The sequence below is a fragment of the Microcaecilia unicolor genome, chromosome 5 (genome assembly GCF_901765095.1).
Source record: "Microcaecilia unicolor chromosome 5, aMicUni1.1, whole genome shotgun sequence".
NCBI lineage: Eukaryota > Metazoa > Chordata > Amphibia > Gymnophiona > Siphonopidae > Microcaecilia > Microcaecilia unicolor.
The window spans coordinates 289,945,764-289,972,556 of record NC_044035.1 but is presented as its reverse complement, the minus strand read 5'-3'; the positions used below and the strand labels follow the sequence as shown (position 1 = coordinate 289,972,556).

The window sequence follows — 26,793 nt, the reverse complement described above, 5'->3', positions numbered from 1 at the left end:
ATACTAACTCAGGGGTTCTCAACACAGTCCTCATGCCACACCCAGCCAGTCAGGTTTTCAGGATATCACAATGAATATGCATGAGATAGATTTGCTAGAGGTAATGCATGCAAATTTATCTTATGTATATTCATTTTCGGCTATATTGAATAACAGACTGGCTGGGTGTGTCATAAGGACTGGGTCGAGAACCCCTGTAGTAACACAATAGAGTATGTAGTAATCAAAATTCTGCTTGTCCACAACAATAACCCTTCCCTCCCACACAAACACAAAAGTGCAACAACCACACTTTTTTCTTCAGTGTGTTTAAATGCCTCCTAAAGGCCAGGTGTATCATAATTAAAACATCAGGACTTACATTCAGTCTCTAGATACATGCTCTTTTGGTGACCCCCAATCCTGCTGGCGGCTTCACAGTCATACCTCCCAGCATCTGATAACTTCACACCTTTAATACGCAACAACGACTTTCCTGGTTGCCCTTTGATCTCTATTCGGTTATCAGGGCTCTGTATGCAGTACAAGAAAAGTAATATAAATTGAATTAAATAAATATGTGTTGCTAAAGCCATCACTTATGAATTATTAAAGTGCATTTTTTATAAACATACACAAGAACATAAGCCCCCCTGCATATTATAGCCAGAATTGTTTCTGGAGTACTCTCAGTGAGGAGTAAAGGATGACAGAATGCAAATTCCTTGTTATCATTCACTTTTTCCCTTGTATGTCAAAGTGCCTGATATTCACATCTGACTAGGTGCAGCACATATCAGTTCTGCCAGATTCAAGTGGCATTTCATACTCTCACTGCTCTAGAATACAGATGTGAAATGTTAGCAAGAGAAGCTGGCCTTGCATGTATTGTCTTTGTTCTCTTGATAGTATAAAATAGCTATACAAAAGGCTTTTTTCCAATTTTGTGACTAAGGGGTAAAGGCTTAATACATGAAAAGGGTTTCAACACATCAGCCCCTCTATGTAGGCTTCCTGATATAAATTAACTCTTATATTTCTTGGTTGCATGGCCATTGTTTATCAAAGAAAGAGACTGCATGACATTTTAAGAAAGAAAGAAAGCAGATTAACTGTCACATTTCTGTATAATGTTACTGCCAGCTGAACCTCACAATTTGTTAAAGAAAAAAGTCTCACTACATTTTTGATTATGTAGTAATACTTTCCTGTAGCCTACAATGTCCGCCCCCCCCCCCCCAAGTGATCATTATTGTAGTCACAGGAGGCAGCTCTGTGGGTGCTTGGACACCCCCAATATTTTCATGGAATCTCCATGCTGCAAGGAAGCAAAGGAAGGAGGAAGGAAGTGTTTCTGTATCCCAGTTATTGCTCCCACCTCCCTCTTTAGTCTATTGGCTGGAATATCTGAACCTGAACAATGGGCTACAGGAGGGAGGGAGAGGGAGAGAGGGAGAGAGAGAGAGAGAGAGAGAGAGAGAGAGAGAGAGAGAGAGAGAGAGAGAGAGAGAGAGAGTAGCCTATTAGCTGACTGCGTCTGACTGATGGGCTCCAAGGAGAAGAGGCAGCTGCTGTAACCAAGAATAAGGGCATTGAAGGTGGAACTTTGCAAGTCTAAGTGCTTTCAAAATGAACCCCTCAATGAGTCACATAAGTTTATTAGAAAGGCAATTTTACATGTGTTACCATAATAATGTGTAGCCTTTAAGGTACAAACAACAGAGAAGTACTGGGAGAAGAATAGAGTGATTAGGAAGGGGTGAATGTGTTTGAAAGTGGTCACTGACTGGGAAACAGAAAGCAGCTTTGAGGTGGCAAAAAGCAGCTATAATGGGAGGGGAGTTGGGTGATGGGGACATGCGCAAGGGTGGAGCTATGGGGAAAGTATTTGTAGGGGTAAATAAATTAAAGGGGTTATTGCCTTTGAGACATAATTCTGTTGTGAAAGGCTGCAAATAAAAGAAAGGAAATGAAAGGGGAGAGGGGCTGGGTGATGAGGACATGCACTGGGAATAGAGCTGTGGGGAAAGCAATAGAGGTCTAGAAAGGGGTGAAGGTGATTGAAAGGGTTTTTTGACAGGGAGAGAGAATTATTCTTCGAGGGCTTGAAGAGAGATATCAATGGGGAAGAAAGGCTGGGTAATGAAGATAGGCTGAGTGGAGCTGTAGGAAAATAATAGGAAGGGGTTACTGCCTGGGAGTGAGAATGCTACTGTAAAAGGCTAGAAGAAACAAAAGGAACTATAAGGGGGGGGGGGAAGGGCTGGCTGATCTGGACAGGCACTAGTAGTTGAGCTGTGAAGAGAAGAATAGAGGGGGATAGGAGGGGGTAAAAATAAATGAAAAGTGTTATTGTTTGGGGGAGATAATGTTGCTATAAAAAGCTGGAAGTGTCTGAAAGGTCTAAAGAGAAGAGAGGCTGCATGATGGGGACAACAAATGGAAACATAGCTGTGTGAGTGGAGAAGAAACAGATTGTAAGAGTGAGAAGAACTCATGGAGAGATCATTGGCTATGATAGGTGAAGGAAGCTGGGAGAAGGAGACATGATTTGGGAGAGAAAAAGTAAGGGCAGGCAGAAGGGATACAAAATTCAGATGAAAGAGGATCTGAAAGAAATGGAGTGCATCTTTGTGGAACTGGGAAAAGAGGAGCTGAGAGAAATGTAGGAGGAAAGAGAGGTCATGATGGAGGGAAGAGACATGAAGATGACAAAGGTGAGAAGTGGCATGAGGGAGTGACGCTAGAAGGCCATGAGATGAGGGAAGGTAGAGAAGCTATGGAAAGTCAAACATATGGAGCAAAGAAAAACGACTGAAATAAGAAGAAGACTGGAAAAAAATTTATAAAAAACAAAGAACATGAAGACAGAGAGGAAGAATAAGAAAAGACCAAGAATAAACAGAGACATAAGACAAATTCAGCACAAAAGTAAAGTTTTAGGGGCTAGATGAGCTGGGTCAAGCCCTATGGTCAGCAGTATATGCAAGTTATTTTACTGAAGGGACAAGGGGGAGCACAGGGAATTTTGGCAGTATGTGATACCATGATTGGAAAAAGGTTTGTAATGGATTTAAAGAGAAATGGACAGGAACATCATGTTTCTTTTTCACAAAAATTAACAATCATCCTGCCTGAATGTGGGTAGTATGCATAGGCCAAGCTGGTGGTGTAAAAAAGGCTGTCGGTGGAGAAGGGGAGGGAAGAGAAAAAAGTGAGGTGGAGTAAATTGGTGGGGATGAGGTGAAGAGGGGAAGGAAGAAAGACTGGCAGGACAGATGGCTAAAGAAGAGCCAGAGAAGCACTGCCTTAGTTCTTCTTCCAGTACGTGCACTATCTGCTGTTCTCTACAGCTAAATATGGCCTGACCAGCTGTGTCCATGTCCCTGCCATACTTTGTTTTCCTTTTCATAGACATAATCGAACGTGGCGCCCAAGTTTTCCTGAGGGCGTCCTCGCAGGATGTCCCTGCAAAGGGGTGGGAAAACCCGTATTATCGAAACAAGATGGGCTGCCATATTTAGTTTCAATAATACGGTTGGGGATGCCCAAATGTCAACATTTAGGTCGACTATTGTCAACATTTAGGTTGACCTTAGAGATGGACTGAGTAAAGTTGGCCAAGTGCTCGTCAGGGACGCCCTTCTTTTTTCCATTATCGCTCGAGGATGCCCATCTGTTAGGCACACCCCGATCCCGCCTTCGCTATGTCTCTGACACGCCCCCGGGAACTTTGTTTGTCCCCGCAATGGAAAACAGTTGGGGACGCCCAAAATCAGCTTTTGATTATGCCGATTTGGGTGACCCTGAGAGAAGGACGCCCATCTCCCGATTTGTGTCGAAAGATGGGCGCCCTTCTCTTTTGAAAATAAGCCTGATGGTAATTTGTGCTGAGTTGTGCACCCACAATCATTTTGATAAGTTACTTCCTGTGATTATAGTGATTATGAGATAGAAAAAAAAAAACGAAGTACTATGGAGGTGCAGTAATTCCTACGAAAGTATTCAGATAAAGGAGGAGGGCAGGTTGGCTCTATCCAAAACCAAGGGAGACATGTTGATTTCAAATGCTTTATTGTTCTTCAATAAAGGTTTTGAAATCAACACGTCTCCCTTGGTTTTGGATAGAGCCAACCTGCCCTACCCACATCTATAATGGTTATTTACCAGAAAAATGGCAATTCTATCATGCACATGCTCACATACACATGTATATGTGAAAAATCCACCCCACTTAACTTACATAGCATGTATTTGCAACGGGGGCATACACAAGGGCAGAGCATGGTTTCCTACTTACAATCAAACTTCATACAATACGGCTGAACCACATCAAAATGTGACCTGTTACAGTGCAAATTCTCTTATAATGCAATAGAAGATCACAGAAGACCTTGCAGGTTTGCAAATGGGACTTAAACTGTACAGCGCTGCGTAACCCTAGTAGCGCTCTAGAAATGTTAAGTAGTAGTAGTAGTAAATTTCTTGATTGAAATCATTAAAAAGAAGCAAAGAGACGCATTGAAACAGTCAACCCTCAATATTTTTTTAAGTAGACTCTAAAGTTCATTTGTTAATGTATGCTTAGATGACACATAGTTCATTTGCAGGCTCATTTTCAAAAGAGATAGACGTCCAAAAAGTGACATATGTCAGCATTTAGATGTTTATCTCATAGAAACGTCCAAATCACTATTATCAAAACCACTTTTTGGATGTCTTTCTCTGAAGTCTGTCAGAAGGATGTCCAAATTTCAAGGGGGTGTGCCAGGGGCGTGTTCCTAAGACATGGACAGCTTTCAGCAATAATGGAACAAAACAAAGATGTCCAAGATTAAAATTTAGATGTTTTGGGCTAGACCTGTTTTTATAGTGAATAGCTGCAGTGGGAATTGAACCCACTTCCCCAGAATCAAAGTCTGTTGCACTAACTACTAGGCTACTGCTCCACTCCACACAACAGGTGCCCCAAATGACCAGATGACCACTGGATGGACTCGGGGATCATCTCCCCTTACTCTCCCAGTGGTCACTATCCCCTTCCCACCCCAAAAAAATGTGATTAAAAATATTACTTGCCAGCCTTTATGCCATCCTCAGATGTTATACTCAGGTCAATTAGAATAGCATGCAGATCCCTGGAGTAGTCTAGTAGTGGTGCAGTGCACTGCAGACAGGTGGACCCAGGCTTCTACCTCCCCCTACTTGTTGCACTTGTGGAGGAAACTGTGAGCCCTCCAAAACCCACCAGAAACCCACTGTACCCACATATTGGTGCTCCCTTCATCTGTAAGGGCTATGGTAGTAGGGGTAATGGGTTTTGGGGGGCACAGCAGACAAGATAAGGGAGCAATGGTGAGATGTGTACCTGGGAGCATTTTGTAAAGTCCACTGCAATGCCCACAAGGATGCCCTATTGCTTTCCGGGGATGTCACTTTTCCACTATTCTTTCTGATGCCAAGCTTTCTATTTATTTTGTAACATCTGAGCCCTGTGTCTATTGTTTATCAATAGATTTGGGCTTTGAATTCAGATCTATAGAGGAAAAAGGAGGTCTCATTACATATATCTAAATACCAGAGTTCTATTTTTCCATACTTCATAGCAAGAGTGTACATTCTCTAATTACCTGTCCCAATGCAACTGAAGCTTTTATCTCCTCAGTGCATGTAAATGGTTTCATCCCTGTGTGGATTCTCTGATGCCATGTGAGTCTTTCTTTACAACCAAATCTTTTACCACACTCAGGACATGTAAATGGTTTCACTCATGTGTGTATTCTCTGGTGCATTGTGAGGTTTATCTTCTGACCAAAGCTTTTACCAGACTCTATACATGCAAATGGTTTCTCTCCCATGTGGACTTTCTGATGCACTTTGAGATTTACATTACAACCAAAGCTTTTACCACACTTAGACCATGTGAATGGTTTCACTTTATTGTGGATTTTGTATGTTTTGCATTTGGATGTATTTGTTTAAAAATGGATCAAAAAATAAAACATCCAAATCACAAAACATTTTTCCAAACAGCATTTTCAAAAGGAAAAGATAGACCTTTTTGTAGAAAATGACCTTTCCTGTTCTGATTTCGGATTAAAATGTCCAAACACAGACTTAGATGACATATCCAAAGATGTCCTTTGGGAATTTGACTTGCACGAAGTCACAAGGCACAGCAGTGGGAATTTAACCCATGTTGCCAGGATTTAAGACCGCTGCACTAACCATTAAGCCACTCCTCCTGTGGTTTGGAAAGCTTGCATTTGGATGTATTTTATTTGAAAATGGACCAAAAAGAAAAAAAGAACGTCCAAATCACAAAACGTCCAAACCACAGGAAGAGCAAAGTATTTTCAAACACAAAAGATAGATGTCCATCTTTTTCGAAAATGGCAGAATTTGGACGCCTTTGTAAAACGTCCACATTCTGATTTAGACATTTCTTTTGAAAATGACCCTCTTGGTGCCTTAAATACTTTATTGCCTGGACAAGATGGTGATTTAAGACTCACTTTTATCCTCATTGGTTGAATGAATATGGAGTGCATTATGTTTTCCCTTTTCTTTTCAATCTTAGACATTGTACAATGCATCAATAAAAGACTGAATCATGATTTATATACAGTATTGTTATTCTATAGTACTTGGTACTTGCAAACAGAATATCTCATTCAAACTCACACTACGCAAGTATAAATGTCCCACAAATAACACACTTACTGGACACTTACAGGAGCTCGTTGTTGGGCGTACCCACTGAGAACTCACATCAAGCAGCAGCTAAGTACTCCCCTATAGAAAGGGGCAGTTAGCCTAGTATAAATTTTAGGTTTCACAGACTGAGGTTTTGGGCTGGTGAGGATACTCGCCAGTTGTTTTCACTTACATATAAGAATAATATCTTTTGATGTGAACGCTGAGTGACTCGGTTTAAGCTGGTAATATAGAAGCCAGAGACGAGTATCTGAAGCCTTATCCTCAGTAAGTGTGTTATTTTGGGAGATTTATACTTGCGTAGTGTGAGTTTGAATGAAATATTCTATAGTACTGCAATGACCACACACATGCAAAATTGATAGCAGGTACTGTATAAGTTGAGGCCATAAAAACAGGTTGAAAGTTCTAATGCTATCTTCTTATATAATGATTTGTTTCTTTGGACCCCAAGCACTGCATTATAATGGAGCTGAACGGTACTGTAACTTACATGAGTATCTGCCGTAATTAGGGCTTCTTTTACAAAGCTGTGCTAGCAATTCCTGAGCGGCAAATGAGAGGTAACCCATTCAATTCCTATGGGCTTCCTCTTATTTGCTGCGCAGGAATCACTAGCATGGCTTTGTAAAATATGCCCTTAGGCACTTAGGGATCCATTTACTACACTGCGGCAAAATGGGACCTGCGGCATCAGTGTGTATTTTTGATGCACGATGAGGCCCCCTTTTACTGTGGCAGGTAATAGGCTTTTTTAATTTAAAGAAATGGCTGTGCAACAAGTGAAGCACTTGCCGCATGACCATTTTGTGGGGGGAGCACTTACCACCACCCACTGAGGTGGCAGTGAGGGCTTCCACGCTAACCTGGTGGTAACCATGCAGCACATGGCATTGCCCAACTACTGCTGGGTAAACACTGGTACTACAAAAATTTAAATATTTTTATAGCACTGGAAATGACGTGGGCTGGGGGAATGAACTACCGCAGGGCTACTGTGGTAGCCCAGCAGTACTTCCAGTTTAGCAAGCAGTAAGCCAGCATTGGACTTACTGCCACTTAGTAAAAGACCCCCTTACAATCTAGGCTGGCGTAAGTGCAGGCACCTAAATGTTACATGCATTGATGTTGGATTAGACCTGTATTCTATAATGAAACCTATGTGCTGAAGAGAATATGCTCCTGCTGTGTGCTCTTGGAGCAAATAAATTAAATGCATTGTGATACTTATATCCTGCACATACCATAGCAAGTTCAGTGTGGCTCACAATTAACAAGTAAACTAGGCATATCTAATTACAGATATAAACATATAAAACACCTCTTTGAAATCTTACTCATTATTTACAGTTTAGGGAAAATCTTAAAACTTATTTCAAATATCAAACATATAAACGGCGAGTGACCGTACTCACTCGCAAATGCGCAGTAGAGACCTTCTCTGCCCCGCCCCCACGTCAATACGTGATGACGGGGGGCGGAACACAGAGGGTCTGTACTGCGCATTGCTGAGGGAGGGACACCGCCGTCTAACGCTCCCCCCACCCGAGTCGCCGCCACCACCCACCTTCTACCCGGTCGGGCCCGCGCTCCACTATTGAAACAGCAAGGGTCCGGGAACGCAGCACTGAGCTCTGCTGAGCTGCCGACATCGCCCTTCCTTCTTCTTCTCTGCCTCTGTCCCGCCCTCGATGACGTTAAATCACACGAGGGCGGGACAGGCAGAGAAGAAGAACGAAGGCCGACGTCGGCAGCTCAGCAGAGCTCAGTGCTGCGTTCCCGGACCCTCGCTGTTTCAATAGCGGAGCGAGGGCCCGGACGGGTGGAAGGTGGGTGGTGACGGCTCGGTGGGGGGGCGCGAACTCGGAGGGGGAGGGGGAGGGGCAGCGGCGAACTCGGCGGTGGGGGCGGGCCTTTCAACCCCCCCTTCCTATAATAGCCCGTTTTTACGGGCTCAAAGTCTAGTATATACTATAAGTATTATTAGTAGGGGTGTTTTAAATGTTCATATCTGTAATTCTCTAGGTATGACTTGTTTTTTTTTTGTTAAGTGCATTTAGAGCCCCTTTTACCAAGCTGTGGCAAAAGGGGGGCTGGCACTGGCATCAGTGCATGCTTTACACATGCGTCGAGGCCCCCTTTTACCGCCTTCCTGCAGGCAATGACCATGTGGCAAGTAAAGCATTTGCCGCATGGCCATTTTGGGGTGGAGCCCTTACTGCCATCCACTGAGTTGGAGGTAAGGGCTCCCGCGGTAACCCGGCGGTAACCGGGCAGCGAGCGGCACTGCCTGATTACCGCCGGGTACACTTTGGCGCTACAAAAATAAATACATTTTTGTAGTGCAGGAAGTGATGGCACCCTAGGAGTGGGAAGTACCGCCAGCTGCTGCAGTAGCCCGGAGGTACTTCCTGTACAGCGAGCGGTAAGCCTGCATTGGGCTTATGGCTGCTTAGGAAAAGGAGCCCTGAACTTGCTATGGTATATGTGGGATGCATGTATCATATTGGTATTGGTATTAAAATTGTCTCTTAAGTGGACAAACATTGGTTCAAGTAAGATGAGGAGGAATTCAGGATGTCCTGTAGGCAAAGCTTTTCTATAGGTAGAGTGGAAGATTAGCCTAGTGGTTTTGAATGCCAGCCATAATATTCAGGAGTGATGGGTTCATATCCCACTACTGCTCTTTGTAATTGTGGGTAAGTCACTTAACCCTCCATTGTCTCTGGTACAAATTAGAGTGTTAGCTCTCCAGGGACAGGGTAGTACCTAAGGAACCTGTTTACTAAGCAGCGCTAAGGGCATATTAACATGTTTAACATGCACTAAATGCTAAAGACACCCATAAGAATATATCAGTGTCTCTAACATTTAACACATACTAATTTTAGGCGTGCACTAAAAACACTAGTGCATCTTAGTAAACAGGGCCCTAAACGTTATTGGGATAGTACTGAAATCCAATATTTTCAGCCTGAAATTACTAGATTTTAGTGTTATCCAAACAAATTTGAACATGACACAGGGGGTGTATTAATATTTACTAATGTCTTTATCTCATTATATTTATTATCATGGAATTTGCCACTTAATTTCAGCCTTACAGTGTTTTTGCTTATAATATTCACAATGTGTTACATATTTATATGACAGGAAGGCATGAACATTAGATCCATCACTGTTACCTTGTCACCTTCTGTGAAGGTCATACCATCGCTGGCTCTTTTCCATGTAATCTCAGGAACTGGCTCTCCTTCTGCTTCACATATGAGTGTTGCAATACCGTCTTCCACTGTGGTGTCATTTTTTAGTTTTATAATATGAGGTTGAACTATAAATGAAAGAAATTATATTAGAAAATGTATGATATTTATGCAATGTTATAGTCCATGAAACATCAGAAATACTTGAGCTGACAGGTTGGGTTTATATGTATTTCTACAAAAATTATACTTTGCAGATTGTAACTTTATGAGCTAGATGAGGAACTCGAAAAGCAGTTTGGAGAAAACACTACCCATGTCAACTGTGAGTGCAATTCATGCCATTCTGCAAATACAGCTAAGATTTGTAATCCTGAGGTTTTATTATTTTTAAACTTCTCAACTAATAATTAATTTTGGATTTTGTACATAAGTATTACCATACTGGGACAGACCAAAGGTCCATCAAGCCCAGCATCCTGTTTCCAACAGTGGCCAATCCAGGTCACAAGTACCTGGCGAGATCCCAAAACAGTACAATACATTTTATGCTGCTTATTCTAGAAATAAGCAGTGGATTTTTCTCAAGTCCATTTTAGTAATGGTCTATGGACTTTTTCTTTAGGAAGCTGTCCAAACCTTTTTTTGAATCCCACTAAGCTTACTGCTTTACCACATTCTCTAGCAACAAATTTCAGAGTTTAATTATACATTGAGTAAAGAAATATTTTTTTCCAATTCATTTTAAATTTACTACTTTCTAGCTTTATTGTGTGCCCTCTAATCCTAGTATTTTTGTAAAGAGTAAACACGGAATTCATGTCTACCCGTTCTACTCATTATTTTATAGACCTTTATCATATCTTCCCTCAGCTGTCTTTTCTCCAAGCAGAAGAGCCCTAGCCGCTTTAGCCTTTCCTCATAGGGAAATCATCCCATCCCCTTTATCATTTTTGTCGCCCTTCTCTGTACCTTTTCTAATTCCATTATATCTTTTTTTGAGATGTGGTGACCAGAATTGAACATAATATTTGAGGTGTGGTTGCACCATGGAGCAACACAAAGGCATTATAATGTCCTTATTTTTGTTTTCCATTCCTTTCCAAATAATACCTAACATTCTATTTGCTTTCTTAGCCACCACTGCACACTGAGCAGAGGGTTTCAACTTATCTTCAATGATGACACCTAGTTCTGTTTCCTGGTAGGTGACTCCTAATGTGGAACCTTGCATTATGTAACTATAATTTGGGTTCCTCTTTCCCACATGATTCACTTTGCACTTGCTTACATTAAATGTCATCCCCCATTTAGATGCCCAGTCTCCCAATCTCATAAGGTCCTCTTGTAATTTTTCACACTCCTCTTGTGATTTAGCAACTTTGAATAATTTTGGGGGTCTTTTACTAAAGATTAGCTTGAGTTATCTGCAGCAAGTACCATAGTAATAAAATGGGCCCTGCTATAGATAACTCGAGTTAATCTTTAGTAAAAGACCCCTTTTGTGTCATCAGCAAATTTAATTACCTCACTAGTTACTCCCATTTATAGATCATTGATAAATATATTAAAAAGCAGCAGTCCCAGCACAGACCCCTGGGGAACCCCACTATCTAGCCTTCTCCATTGACAAAGTACCTCACGAAACACTCCAGAGGGAATTGGAGAGTCAAGAGATAGGAGGTAGTGTCCTATTGTGGATTAAATTTAGTTAAAAGATGAAACAGAGAGTAGCGTTATATGGTCAATATTCTCAATGAAGAAGAGGAGATAGTGGGGTTCCCCAGGGGTCTGTGCTGGGACCGCTGCTTTTTAACATATTTATAAATGATCTAAAGATGGAAGTTACTTGTGAGGCAATTAAATTTGCTGATGACAGAGTTATTCAAAGTTGTTAAATTGCAAGAGGATTGTGAAAAATTGCAAGTTGACCCTACGAGACTGGGAGACTGGGCATCTAAATGGAAGATGACATTTAATTTGATGAAGTGGAAAGTGATGCATGTGGGAAAGAGGAATCCGAATTATAGCTATGCTATGCAAGGTTCCACATTAGGAGTCACCATCTAGGAAAGAGATCTAGGCGTCATTGTTGATGATACGTTGAAACCCTCTTAGTGTGCGGCTGTAGCTAAGGAAGCAGATCCTGTTTTGGGATCTTGCCAGGTATTGGTGACCTGGATTGACCACTGTTGGAAACAGGATATTGGGCTTAATGGACCTTCGGTCTGTCCCAGTATGGCAATACCAGTGCCGTAGCGAGGGCAGCTGACACCTGGGGCGGGTCGCTGCTGAGCAGCACGGCGCACCCTCCCCCCTCTGGAGTGCACCCTCCCCTCTCCAGAGCGTACCCCCCCGGAGTGCGTACTTACATGGGATAGCGGCGAGGGATGGGCGGGAGGGCCAAACCGCCCCCGAGTGCATGTCGCTGGGAGCTGCGTCGGCTCCGCTGGTTCCCTGCTCTCTCTGCCCCGGAACAGGAAGTAACCTGTTCCGGGGCAGAGGGAGCAGGGAACCAGTGGAGCCGACACCCCCCAGCAGCGTGCACCCGGGGTGGACCGCCCCACCGCCCCCCCTTCCTAAACCACTAGGCAATACTTAAGATATGTACTTATTTACTTAATGTTTAGTGCAATTTCAATCTCAGAAGTATGTCTTTTTTTTTACCCTTTAGAGTTATCCAGTTTTCTAGCTACTACAACTGTATCTAGTTGGTTGGAGGCAGATCTTAGGTCAGGTGCGATGTGAAATTCTCATATTAGTTATATCCTGGATCATAGAGTTGGCTTTCTCTTCTGTTTGCTTCTTCTTATATGATTTGTCCCTTATTTTTCTCCATTTAGATATCTTGAAATCTCCAATATTGTGGTCTTTAGTGGGCCTAGATTATTTATTCTATTACTGAGTTTTCTTTTTTATTATAATATTTATTTTGTCTTTTGGTGCCCCATTACTGTACAATTTTTTTGCTTGGTTGTGTAGTTTAAAGTTTGCATAAATAAAATAATTTAAAAAATAAAAAAAACAAATTGGGAAAAAACCTGTTAGTATTTGCAAAAGATTCCTAGTGCACAAATCCCAACATTGATTCCAGTTGAAGCTATTGCATTAAACAAATCAAAACGAAAAATGGTGGGAGAATGACAGTATGTATAAAGCATAACAATCTACCATTACTACAATTCTCTTATGCAGGGCAGCTATTCAGTAGTAAAGTATCATAAGGCATTCAGGCTCCATTGATCTAGTAGACAGCCTCTTCTCTCTTTAAAATGAATATGCAGCTCCAAACCTTTCAATTCTAATTCATTGGTCTTTCATATATAGGATTATTTGGGATGTATGTGTCTATCCCGTGGAACTGTTAGACAAAAGGCATATTGTGAGGGTAAGGTTCATAAACCTCAGTGATACCTACATATAACAGGTTTGCAAACACATTTCCTCTCCTAAATACTCTCCCTTCTAGCTTGTATTATTTTATTTATTTATTTTTACTATTTCTACCTACACTATTTATAGTTCTACATGGGGCACAAAATACAAGCACAATAAAACACACACACACACACACACACATATAGAACTTAAGAACTTGAGAACATTTTAAACACAACACAAGGTTAGACCTTCCAACAATGGCCAATTCAGGTCACAAGTATCTGGCAGGATCCCAAACAGTAACATGATTCAATGCAACTTATTACCATGGATATGCAATGGCTGGCTTAATAGATGTCTACTGACTTTTTTCTCCAGGAACTTGTTCAGACATTTTTTAAACTCAGCTATGCTCACTGCTTTTACCATATCCTCTGTATTCAGTATAACTGTGAAATCCCTGCAATTCTCATCTACTTATTACTAATCAAATAAACCACTTATTGGTAGATAGAATGATCTGGAGTTCTTTCTTTAATTGTTCTTATATATTTTTTTATTTATATTTTTATATTTATAGGGGGAAGTCTCATATATAGTCACTGGGTAATCTCTTTTTGCTCACTCAATGGTGAGAACCCTTTTGTGACAACTTGTAATCATTGACAAGACTCCCTTCCTACCTTCAAATACTCACAATCTTAATTGTAATAATTTTCCCTTTTTTCTGTAAGCTTCTACTTTTTTTTTTTAGTTTTTATCATGTCTTTTCAAAATTCAAGATTATCAACTTCTGTTGATGGCAGTTCCTGCTACCTTTCTTGCATATATAACTACTCACATAACAGTGCAAATACTGGCAAGCTTATAGTGGTTACTTAACTGGACTCTTCTGGTGCATGTAGATATCTTCACACCATATTATAGAGTCTTAACTTCCCGAATCTTAATACCTCGACAGGAGCCTGTTTCTTTGTTTTAAATAATTTCTTCAATTTCCCCTACTCTTTGATGTAGGACTCATGGTGGGCAGTGAGGAGATGAGAAGAGACAGAAATTTCAGACTCAGGACCATGCCCCCTTTATGCAGGGTCCTGGGGCAGATGCCCTCTTTACTCAGTGGTAAAAGAAGCCCTGAGTGCAGCCCTGCTTGGAGACCTAATAATTTATGTAAATTTCTGAAGTCTTTAGGTGAAAACCAGAAAGTTTCTAGGTAACCTCCCCACCTACCTCCATCAGGAAAATCCACCCCAAACATACCTACCTACCTACCAATAAATATATGGCTAGAGCTATTAACATGCACTAACACTGTTGGCTATTTTATTGCAGCTCCTATTTATTTATAATGCATGTTAATTTAACAACATTAGCATACACTAATGCACCTTAGTAAAAGTGATCATGGAAGGCTAACAACTTAATTGAAGGGTTTACAGCCCCTGGCACTGGACCTTGTTTTTGAGGTTGTAAGAAACCAGCCTGCTGTTTTGTTTTTTTCATGCACTTCCAAAGTGGAATCCAATACCTCTGGGGGGGGGGGGGGGGGGGCAAAGATAGTTGTCAGTCCCATGATGCCACACAGTCAATAAGGACAAATACCACTGCCTCATGCCTTGATCTAACATTGCTGTATCCTCAATGTCTTCTCTTTAATGGTGCACCTGTAATCCTCATACTGATTTCCTTGATGGGCCGAGGCATCAAACCTAAACTGCTGTCCACTTGTGTTATAGGTTTCCTGATAGACTTCTTCCTAGCCAAATATTTCCATGGCAAATCTTTACCAAACAATATGCTGTAATGTTCTATAATACATTCTAGAACTGTATAATCTTTCCTATGTCCTATACTTTGGCATCTATAATCGTGCCTTTGACTATGCACCACCGACATTTGGTTCTTCCTCATCTTTTTCCTTATCTTTCATGTTTTGCATTTGCATAGCTAGCTGATGCTCATGAGCTTCCCTGCTAACTTCTTCCATAGTCCTCTCCCTGGTGTCTTCTACTATTCTTCTTGTGCAAACTGGCTTTTAATACTAGTCTCTATCCTTCCTCTTTTATCTCCATGAGTTGGTTATTCTCCTGTTTCATCACTCTGTCTGTCTGTCTCTCTCTACCATGTACTCCACACCACCGTTCTTCCTGCAAATTATGACCTCTGTTCTGAAGTCAATTGTCAGCCTCCTAGGCCAATTTTCATTTTATACTCCCAGCATTCCTATGCACCCATCCCACCATGCTCATTGCTTTCTTACTGTCTTACAAATCATAATACTTAAGACTGTCAATACATATCACTGACTGTCAACAAACAGCAGCTTTCTCAAGCACACCAGAAGGAAAAGAACAAACAGTAAGATAAATAATATAGAAAATGGAAAGCACAAGTCACAACACACAAAACTGTTCACCAATTGTCTTTTTCCCCTCAACTGACTCCTCCAAGCTCAGGCTCAGTTACTCTTCCCTTTCTGCAAGCAGCACTAAAAGCAGGTGTTAGTCTCTATTATGTTCATTTCCAGAGGGAGAAAGTTCTGAATGAAAAGCAACACCAGGCTGGGCACAGGTGCTAACAAACAGACTGCATACTGAGTTATTTCTGCACAATGACTATTTCCCATTAGCTATCATGTTAAGTATTTTTGTCAGTTTTTGTTTTTAGAAACCATGCACTCTGCAGTCCTTTGTTTCAGAATTATAGTTACATAAGATTAAAAAGTTTATAACAACATTTAGAAATGATTAGCATGAACCATCTCTTATCTGTATAGTGTCTGTATATTGCTATGCATGCCAAGAAGTGTTAAAAATGACAAAATAGTAGTAAATGTTTTCTACTAACTATGGTGCTTATTTTAGAATTACCATTTGCATTTTAGACATGTGTAAACTGGCACTTAAATGTTTATCATTCGTAAAAGGGGAGTTTCTATATTTGGTGCTGAACATTAAGTGCTACCTCTGTGCCAAATTTTTTTATATATAAAATTCTGCTTCTAGTTTTCAAAATTCATCATGCAGGAGAGCCACCTTAACTATCTAGGTTCCTGATGCCCTACTGCTCCACTTGAGCACTCAAATCCTTACAACAAAATAGACTCACCATCCCTTCTTTCAGAGAAATCACCTTTGATACCACCCTGAGTTCAATTTTTTCAGTGCAAGGGTCAAACTCTGGAACATGCTTCCACAACATATTAGACTACAATCAGCTCTCCAAAAATTTAAAGCTGATCTTAGAACATTTTTATTTTCAGATGCCTATATCTGATATCTTTTTCATTAAGTCGGAGGCATGACCTGCTGACAGAGCAACCTCCATTGTGCTCTCCCACCCTACTGTCCTATCTCATTTTGTAGTTCTTCCCCCTTTCCCACACTGATATTGCCATCCATGTGCTCCCTTTACCCATGTTTAGAATGTAAGCCACTCAGCCATGTTTTTTTATGGATGGGATAGAAAGTCTCTTAATAAACTTGGAAGCTTAAGGTTAAAAAAAAGTGTTCTAATGGCTGCACGATGTCTAAGCGGTCCAGAAATGGTAGATCTGTGTGAAAACACATTTACGCATATATTTATAGAATAGTGCGAGATATCCACATTGGGCTTTACACCTGGTTAGAGTTGGTGTAACTCCTCGAGCAACAGTTGAGTGTGAATGCCAGTACTATGTGCTATTCTATAAAGGGCAATGATCCTGGAAAGCCTGTTATAGAATACCATTCAGGGCCTTATTCTATAAAGGTTATGCTCCTAAATTATGAGCATAATCTGTTTTGAAGCATAGATTAGGCTCATAATTTAGGAACATAAATTTTAGAAGCATAAAATCAGGAGCAAAAGTTTTATAGAATAAGGCTCATAGTGGGTTCTCAACCCCGATTGGCTGGGGTTTGAGGTGGGTAGTTTCCTACCACTGCTACTGATCATTTCTATAGTACTACTAGCTATATGAAATGGAGGAGTGGCCTAGTGGTTAGGTTGGTGGACTTTGGTCCTGAGGAACTGAGTTCAATTCCCATTTTAGGCACAGGCAGCTCCTTGTTACTCTGGGCAAGTCACTTAACCCTCCATTACCCCATGTAAGCCACATTGAGCCTGCCATGAGTGAGAAAGCACAGGGTACAAATGTAACATAAATAAAAAATATATGCTGATACCTTCTTTGTCTCTAGAGGGCTCACAATCTGAGGGGCCCTTTTCTATGATGTGTAAGGCTCTACAAATGCCCAATGTGTGCCAAAATGTAGTTATCACCCGGCTGCTACTGCATGGCTGTTGAAGTAATTTCATTTTTGGTGCACGGCCGATAAACGCAGACAAAATAATTTTTATTTTCAGTCGAGTGTATCGGACGTGACACAAGTGGCATTTGGTGCATGTAGGTCGTTACTGCCCGGCTACCACGTGAGACTTTACCACTAGATCATAGGCTGGCAGTAAGGTTGCAGACCCTAGCAAAAATTTAAAAAGGGCTTTTTTACAGGTACATGTACACCTACACTGCCACAAGCCATTTTTCAGTGCACCTTAGTAAAAAGACCTCTAAGTTTTTGTGCCTCGGGCAATGGAGCTGCACTAACCATTAGGCCACTCTTCCACTCAGTTTCCTTAGGAAGAAAAAAGATTGAGGCAGAAATGTCAAATTTGTGACCAATGGACTTTATATATATATAATCTCCTTCCTTCCTGAGGAAATTACTATATATATATATATATATATATATATATATATATATATATATATATATATATATGATAAAAGGACCCCATAGCTAATTTATATGTTTATCTTTCTAAAATGGATGTTCATGACAAACATAATCAGTACTTAAATGACTCTTTCTCCATGTATTTTCTACATGGAGAGATCCTGTTCTAAAATACTGGTGTAAGTTAAGATGTCCTGACTTGGACCTCTTAATTCTGATTTAATCGTCTTTTCTAAAATACCACTCTAAGGGGTCCTTTTACAATGCCATGGTAGACCTACCACAGCATTGTCACACACCAAATTGGGACTACCACCAGGCTACTGCACAAGCCTGCCAGTAGTTCCTACCCCCAGCGCATGTCATTTACGGCATGGCAACAAATATTTTAATGTTTGTATCAGCAGTACTGAGGCAGTGCCACAGGATGTTCGGTTATCACCGGGTTACCACAGGAGCCCTTGCTATCACCTAAATAGGTGGCGGTAAGTGCTCCCCCCAGAAATGGACATGCACCAATCCTTGTATTTAGAACAGGGTCCTTTCTTCTTTTTTATTTTGGCAGAAAACAACCTTTTACTCTCTGCGGTAAAAGGGTGCCTCAGCACACAGCAAATCTATGTGCTGACTCCACTGCAGGCCCCCTTTTACTGCAGCTTGGTAAAAGGGGCCCTTAATGACTGGGATTTGTTTCCCCATTTTAAGGATGAAATAATGAATTATTTTACTTTCTAGGTGCTGAAACACACTGACAATGATCCATCAAGGCCAGTGTTCTGTTTCCAACAGTGGCCGATCTGGGTCACTAAAAAAAGCAGATCTCAAAGAGTAAATATCACTTATTTTTTTCTGAAATTATCCAGTTTTTCACAGATAAACAAATAATACTGCCTGCTCAGTACACTGCTTGCATATAAAAGATGCAGTAAAAGGAAGCCCTTTTATTAAGCTGCATTAGGTGCTAACATGCACCTTACACAGTTTAAAAAGGTGCATCATGGGATGTGCCTGGGTATCCTATGGTAACTGCCAAATTAGCACATGTTAACCGCTGGCTAAAAATATTTTTATTTTCATTTTTTGAGGGGACAATGTTAGCATATGACCATTAATACAAAAAAAAACCCAAAACATTTTAATGACTGCATTAAAAATGGTCTTAGTGTGCAGAAAAACACCTGTCTAAGGGTGTACTAAGGCCACGTTTTGTGCAGCTTAGCAAAGGTTGTATAAATGATTAGATTTAACTAACTGTTTGGCTGAACAATTCAGAAGACATATTTTTAATATAATAATTAAAGAAAAGGTGATACCAGAGTCAGATTCTTCTAACTCCCGGGATGCCCAGGAATTTGTTCCATAATTATGACGAAAGACAGCTGCAGGTAAAGGCCCCAGAATTTGGGGAGAAAAATGTTTGAAACAATGCTATATTTATTACACTGGCTTCTGTTTTCTCCTGAAAGCACCATGTAGAGCAGTAATATGGATTTTTTTACACCTTCCCCACAGCAGTATGGCCTACAAGCACATGGACTCATTGTGTTTGTGATGTATTACCCAAGCATGCTGTGAACTTGAGAACATGACTCATGGTAACAGCTTGCAATGACTGTCAAAACAAGACTTTTAACATTAAATTAAGAATGCACAGACATCTAGATTTGTTTTGTAATCAGATAAGCAAATGGGCCCTTTCACATAGGTAGGTTAGGAAATGAGGTTATCACAGCCTTCTGTTAATATATCACATTATTCTGCTAATTTATTCTCCATGAGTACACTGCATTGCATTTAATGTTTCCCTATAGGGTCTTTATAGTCCTTTGTATGCTCTGTGTAAACAGAAACATTTACACTTGACCAAGGCACTGTAGGATGCATGATGGATACAAATGCCAGCTTGTTGGGGCAGTATGATACATAGTAATGATCTGTTATTTTTCACATTCACAGTTGCAAATTCTCATTCAACATGTTTAAGAAAAGAGTACATGACCATCAGACCTGAAGGGCAAATGTCTGGGCCCTTATACTTCTTTCTGAATGTCAGCTGCTGTTTTTCTTCTTAAATGGGAATGTGGAAAGGAACCACTGACTGTGTTTAGAAGAAAATGAAGATAACAAAACAGAAAATATCTTACTGAAAACTTGTAAGAACGACTCCTTGTCCTCACTTCCTGCTTTATTTGTAGCTCGGCAGACATAGGGACCTCCATCTGTACTTATTATGTGTTTCACTGTCAATTCGGAATTGCCCCCTCTCAAGGAATATTTTTCACTTTCTTCAAGGAGTTTACCATTCCTTTAGGAAGAAAATGATTACGTGCCATCAACAAACAGTGTATTTCATAATCTGAAAAGCTGTACGTAGGCTTGTCAAGCATTGCACAGTTATTCCTATTTGTAGAAAATGTGTTATCCTGAATGAGTGCAGCAACCTGAACCTATAAATAAAGATGACTTTCCCAACATTACTTTCTGAAAGTACTCCACCAGGGTGTATCTCTCTCTCTCTCTCTGAAAATGGACATGAAGGAGAACACACTGACAATAATACAGCTTTTTCAAAGGCCAGAGCTATCCTTTGGTGAGTTGATACTGCTCCAAATTGCAAAGGTCTCTGTGTCTTATATGATTTCTCACATTCTGCATTTATTGCTTACAAACCCCTTGTGAGGACAGAGCTTGAAGAATGATAGTGACTTTTATTATGATACAATTTATTCAAGCTACACATGGTGCTATCATGCAGTGATTTATACCTTATGTTAACAGCAGCATCAGTAACATCAGAACACAACATATATATTTCTGTTCACACATTAAAGAGGGCATTCTATAACTGAGCACCTAGAGGGGATCTTTTACAAAGGTGTGCTAGGATTTTTAGTGCATGCTAAGTTTTAGTGCCCGCTAAACACTAGAGACACCCATATATTCATATGAATATATGGGTGTCTCTAGAATTTAGTGTGTCCTTATTTTTAGTGTGTGCTAATAATGCTAGTGCACCTTTGTAAAAGGACCCCATAATTAGCTGCCCAGAGAGTGCCTGGCAGGAGAATATTCTATAAAAGAATGTAGGTGCCTACTTTTCTTTATAGAACGTGGAGAGGCATTTTAGAAAGGATGTCAAACTCAGAATATAGATGTCCAGGTCTGCATATCACATATGGACATCCATTTCTCATGTATTTTAGAACAGGATCTGCTCAAGAACAGTCTGTTCTAAAATACATGAGAAATTAACATCCATGTGATGGCTATATCCAGAATGAACATTCATTTTACAAACTGAAACAACCAAAGAATGAATGGGGCAAAACAAGGGGTATGGATGTCTTTGTGGCAGCATAGAGACATCCTTAATATGGAATATCCATATAGAGGCCCATGTGGAGAGTAGCCTAATGGGCTATCTGAGAAGCAGAGGTCATAGGCTAAAATCCCACTGTAGCAGTTTGTAGGGATTTTTGTTTACTTATTTGTTTCTTTTTTTTTTTTTTTTAATTATGACCCTTCCAGGGACACAAAAATACCTACTGTGGCTTCCCTTACTCACTCAGTTGGAGAACTGCTCAATCGAATAACTTTTCTGTAAACCAGGACATGCCAACTACCAGGTCTCAATATGGATGTCTATTTTTTTGGACATGGATGTCCCTTCCCCTTATGTAATCAGAGTTGGAAGTCCATCTTTTGACCACTCCCTAATCCCACCCAAAACTACCCTGACCACGCCCCCATGACATATGGAGATATTGCAGTTTTAGACATCCATATCCTGGCTTTATAAATCAGGTTTTGGATGTCCATGAAATACGTACATCTAAATGTCAGTTTGCAGATGCCCAAAATAGGAATAGAGCTTCTAAAATAACCACTATAGCATAACAGCAAAAATACATGCCTACAATTTAGGAGTGAGCACTTATGCCAGTCATAGAGTAGAGATAAGTGTGTGTATCTGAGTGACAGTGGGGCTCATTTTCAAAGCACTTACACTCACAAAGTTCCACAGGTTACAATATAACTATGTAAGTGTAAGTGCTTTGAAAATACACCTCAGTGATGCCCATGTAACAGTATTCTGTAATTCATGTGTGTAACTATGTACCTTGTCCATGCTCCACCCAGACGTCACTCTTGTTTATGCCCACATGCAAACTACACACCATGTAAGATGGGCATAGTTAGAGAATAGTGTTTAGGCAACATATTGGTAAACAGACACATACGTGAACACATACGTGCTTATATGCTAATATTGTAAACATGTATAGAAGCATAAATGCTAGTGCCCAGTGTAAGGCGGTGGCCAAAAAGGCAAACAGGATAATAGGAATTATTAGGAAAGGAATGCAAAATAAGACAAAGCATATTATAATGCCTCTGCATCGCACCATGGTGCAACCTCATCTTGACTATTACATGCAGTTCTGGTCACCGTATCTCAAAAAAGATATAGCAGAATTAGAAAAGGTTCAAAGAAGAGCAGCCAAAATGATAAAAGGGATGAAATTCCACCCATATGAGGAAAGGCTAAAGAGGTTAGGACTCTTCAGTTTGGAAAAGAAACGGCTAGGGGGGACATGATTGAGGGCTATAAGTCCTGAGTGGTGTAGAGCAGGCAAGAATGAATCTATTTTTCATGCTTTCATAAAGTACAAAGACCAGGGGACATTCAATGAAATTGCAGTGCACTCCATTTAAGTGCACGCCAGATAAGCACATGCTCTGTTTAACTGCATGCCATACTTCAGTCCCATTTTTGGCGCCATCAATTTCTATGGGGACAAACCGGTTTAGCGCACCACTGATAAGTGTAAGATTCGCTTATATGCATGGTTTAAGACCGCTCCTCTGCAAGAAAGACTCCACATAAGTGCACACACAGAATATGGAAGCCAATTGGCACGTGACAAAGGGGCGATAAATTTGAAATCTCATTGGTTAACTTCCACAGGCAGAATAAGCGAAAGAAAGTTGTTAGAGTGTACACTGGAGTTGTCGTCGTCATCACACAACTGTAAGACTTTAACACTGGCTGAACAAATAGAAGTTCTTAAAAATTAGAAAACAAACAAAGTCAAGCATCTATTGCTAAAGAATATGGTGTCAATCCCAGTCAAGTTTCACACATCTTGAAGCAGAAAGTTCAGATTCTGGAAGACTGGCAAAACAATACAAATCCACACAGGAAACATAAATGGGCGGGAAAAGCTGAGGATGTAGAAGATGCTCTTCTTCGGTGGTTTTCTCAAGTCAGGAGCAGACAGTTTCCTGTCAGTGGTCCACTGCTTATGGAGAAAGCTAATCAGCTAGTTGAAAGTCTTGGACTAACTGAATTCAAAGCCACTGTTGGATGGTTGGAAAGATGGAAAGAGAGGAACAAAATAAAATTCAATAAACAGCATGGTGAAAAACAAGATGCTGATGAATTTGGTGCTGAAAATTGGGTTGTTTCAGTTCTTCCCACCATCTTGAACGAGTTTGCACCTTGTGACATTTTCAATGCTGACAAAAACTGTCTCTACTGGTGAGCAATTCCTGATGGAACTCTTGCATTCAAACAAGCCAAAACTACAGGAAGTAAAACGTTGAAGGACCGACTGACGATCCTTCTTTGCTGCAATATGGATGGGAGTGAGAAGTTGGAACCACTCGTCATTGGAAAGAGCAAACATCCCCATTGCTTCAAGAATGTTAAGCGACTTCCTGTGTCATATGAGGCTAATGCAAATTCATGGATGACTGGTGAAATTTGGAAGCAGTGGCTAAAGAAGTTAGACACTAGATTGTGAGCACAAAAGCATCATGTTTTGTTGCTTTGTGATAATTGTGCTGCACACAGGGATGATGTCAGGCTGTCTAACGTCAAGGAGGTCTTCCTGCCACCAAACACTACCTCTCTGATCCAACCTATGGATCAGGGTATAATAGCCAATTTCAAACAACATTATCAGGCTCTTGTGCTACGTTGTCTGATGAGCGTTATGGATGACTAGACTGGCAAGGATAAATGTGCTGTTGAACTGGCTTGTAATCTATCACTACATATGCATAAAGAAGCCTGGAATCATGTTACACAGGCAACCATTCTGAACTGCTACAAGCGGGCAAGCTTTGTTAAGGATCTGGAGAAGGACGAAACAGATGCAGCTGTTGCAAACGCGTCAGATGAACAGGCTATTGACATCCCAGCTGGTGTTACTGAAGAGGAGTTTCATCACTACGTAGCTGTTGATTATGATCTACAAACTGCTGACGGCAGCATTGATGTCGAGATATGCACCTACATGCAAGCAACGGCTGATGATGAAACAGATGATGAAATGAGCAGCGAGGCACATGCTGACGAAATCCAACAACCTCCTGTCACTTTTGCAAGAGTGCTGGAGAGTCTCAACACCGTGCGGGCCTATCAGGAGGCCACTGGATGTCAGTGCTATGACAGTTTTTACCGTCTGGCAGACGTAGTCTATGGAACTCACAGACACTATAGTGTACAGAGGACTATGACTGATTACTTTAGTTAACGGAGACTGTAAAACGTCAGGTAACGGAAACTGTATAATGTATGTATAATAAACAGTACTGTACATATGTTTATCAGATGTCAAGCTTCTTTGGGTGACAACGGTTAAGTGCACGCTCTGGTTAACTGCATGTATCTCTGTGGTCCCAAACCCTTGCACTTAAGCGGATTGCACTGTACATGGAAATACTTTTAAAACAAATAGGAGGAAATATTTACTCGAAGAATAGTTAAGCTCTGGAACTCACTACTGGATGATGTGGTAACAGCAGTTAGCATATCTGGGTTTGAAAAAAGGTTTGGACAAGTTTCTGGAGGAAAAATCCATAGACTTTTTTACTGAGATGGACATGGGAGAAGCCACTGCTTGTCACGGGACTGGTAGTATGACATGTTGCTACTAATTGAGTTTCTTCCAGGTACTTGTGACGTGGATTGGCCAAAGTTGGAAACAGGATATTGGGCTAGATGGACCATTATTCTGACCCAGTATGGCTATTCTTATGTTCTTGTGACCTGGTTCTGAAGTTTCCAGGGCTGATGATCAAGCTAAAAATTCTATGGACAAATTTCTTAAACTAGACCTCATATTAGCAACATTAAATAATTCTAAAGTTATACTTTCTGATTACTAAACATGATTACTAAACATGATTTCTTCCCAAGGACAGTCTTCCGCAACCTGGTACAATCAATGGTACTCAGCCATCTAGATTACTGCAATGCACTTTACGCTGGCTACAAAGAGCAAATAATCAAGAAACTTCAGACAGCTCAGAATACTGCAGCTAGACTCATATTCGGCAAATCAAAATATGAAAGTGCTAAACCCCTACGAGAAAAGCTACACTGGCTCCCACTCAAAGAATGCATCACGTTCAAAATATGCACCCTAGTTCACAAAATCATTCACGGAAACGCCCCAGCCTACATGTCAGACCTGATAGAATTACCACTCAGGAATGCTAAAAAATCATCCCACACATTCTTCAATCTTCACTTCCCCAACTGTAAAGGTCTAAAATACAAACTAACGCATGTGTCAACCTTTTCCTACCTGAGCACACAATTCTGGAATGCGCTGCCACGCAATTTAAAAACACTCTATGAACTAACTAACTTATGCAAACTACTGAAGACCCATCTCTTTGACAGGGCATACCACAAAGATCAACAAATGTGAACTCCTATACAAATATCCAGAACTGCCTTATAATATTTGCTTGTTAAACTACTAATATGTTTTACCATTATCATATAACCCGTGTTCCTTCTGTAATGCTAAATGTATATTTTCTTATATGTTTCCACTATTCATGATGTATTGTAAGCCACATTGAGCCTGCAAAGAGGTGGGAAAGTGTGGGATACAAATGCAACAAATAAATAAATAAAAAAAGATATTGAGAGGGAAAAATTAAAATTAATTTGCTTAGAGAGACAGAAAGATATAGATATAGATAAAATTAATTTTCTAGAATTGTGTACTAGTATGACAAATTCTTTTCCAGAATTCCAAGATAATGTACATGTTTACTATCAAAATTCAGAGCTCGCATTAGGGTAAAGGCTCTGCCCCCCCCCCCCCCCATTTGAGTCAGGCAGCCCAGGCTGTCACTGCCAGCCTGGGCTGCCGCCATGTCCTGAGGGTCCATTGGACTCCTGGATCCCCCTCCAAAAGCAAGGTCCTGATGTCCTAGTGCCCCCAAGCTCCCACATCCACCAGGAGGGTAACACTGGGGGGAAGGGGGGCTGGAGGTCCAGCAGACCTCCAGCTTCCCAAACCCCCCCAACACAAGAACACAAGGGCATGGGGCTGGAGGTCCAGTGGATCTCCAGCCCCCTAACCCCCCCACATCTAAAATTAACATACCCGGTGGCCCAAGTGGCTGCCAACCCAACTTCCCCACCCTCCCTGGTGGTCTAGTGGTCAACCCCGCCCCCACTGGTACCGCAACATTGGAGGACGGAGTAGCACTACCTCCTCTTTAGAGTGCCACCTTCAAAATGGCAGCATCCTGTCCTGCTCAGTGCATCCTGGGGTTTAGTACCTCCAGCCCCTATGCCCTCATGACTGGGGGGGGGGGAAGATTGGGAGCCTGGAGGTTCACCAGACCTCCATCCCCATATGTTGCCATCCTGGAGGGGGTTGTAGGAGTATGAGGGGCACTAGGCCACTAGGGCCTTGCTTTTGAAGAGGAGTTCGGGGTGTTTGACAGGTCCGGGCTTTTGATAACCTAAGGGTTCCTTTTAC

The 26,793-nt window shown here is 41.0% G+C and overlaps 1 protein-coding gene across 1 annotated transcript in view; it reads right to left on the bottom strand.

Annotated features, from left to right (window-relative positions):
• The window catches only part of NCAM2 (neural cell adhesion molecule 2), a 351,991-nt gene that overhangs the window by 213,242 nt on the left and 111,956 nt on the right, over positions 1–26,793 (bottom strand). The window contains exons 7-9 of the mRNA XM_030205047.1: positions 20,143–20,303; positions 9,882–10,027; positions 362–512 (exon numbers count right to left, since the gene is read on the bottom strand). Coding sequence (XP_030060907.1) covers positions 362–512; positions 9,882–10,027; positions 20,143–20,303 — 458 coding nt within the window. The remainder of the gene's footprint in view (positions 1–361; positions 513–9,881; positions 10,028–20,142; positions 20,304–26,793) is intronic.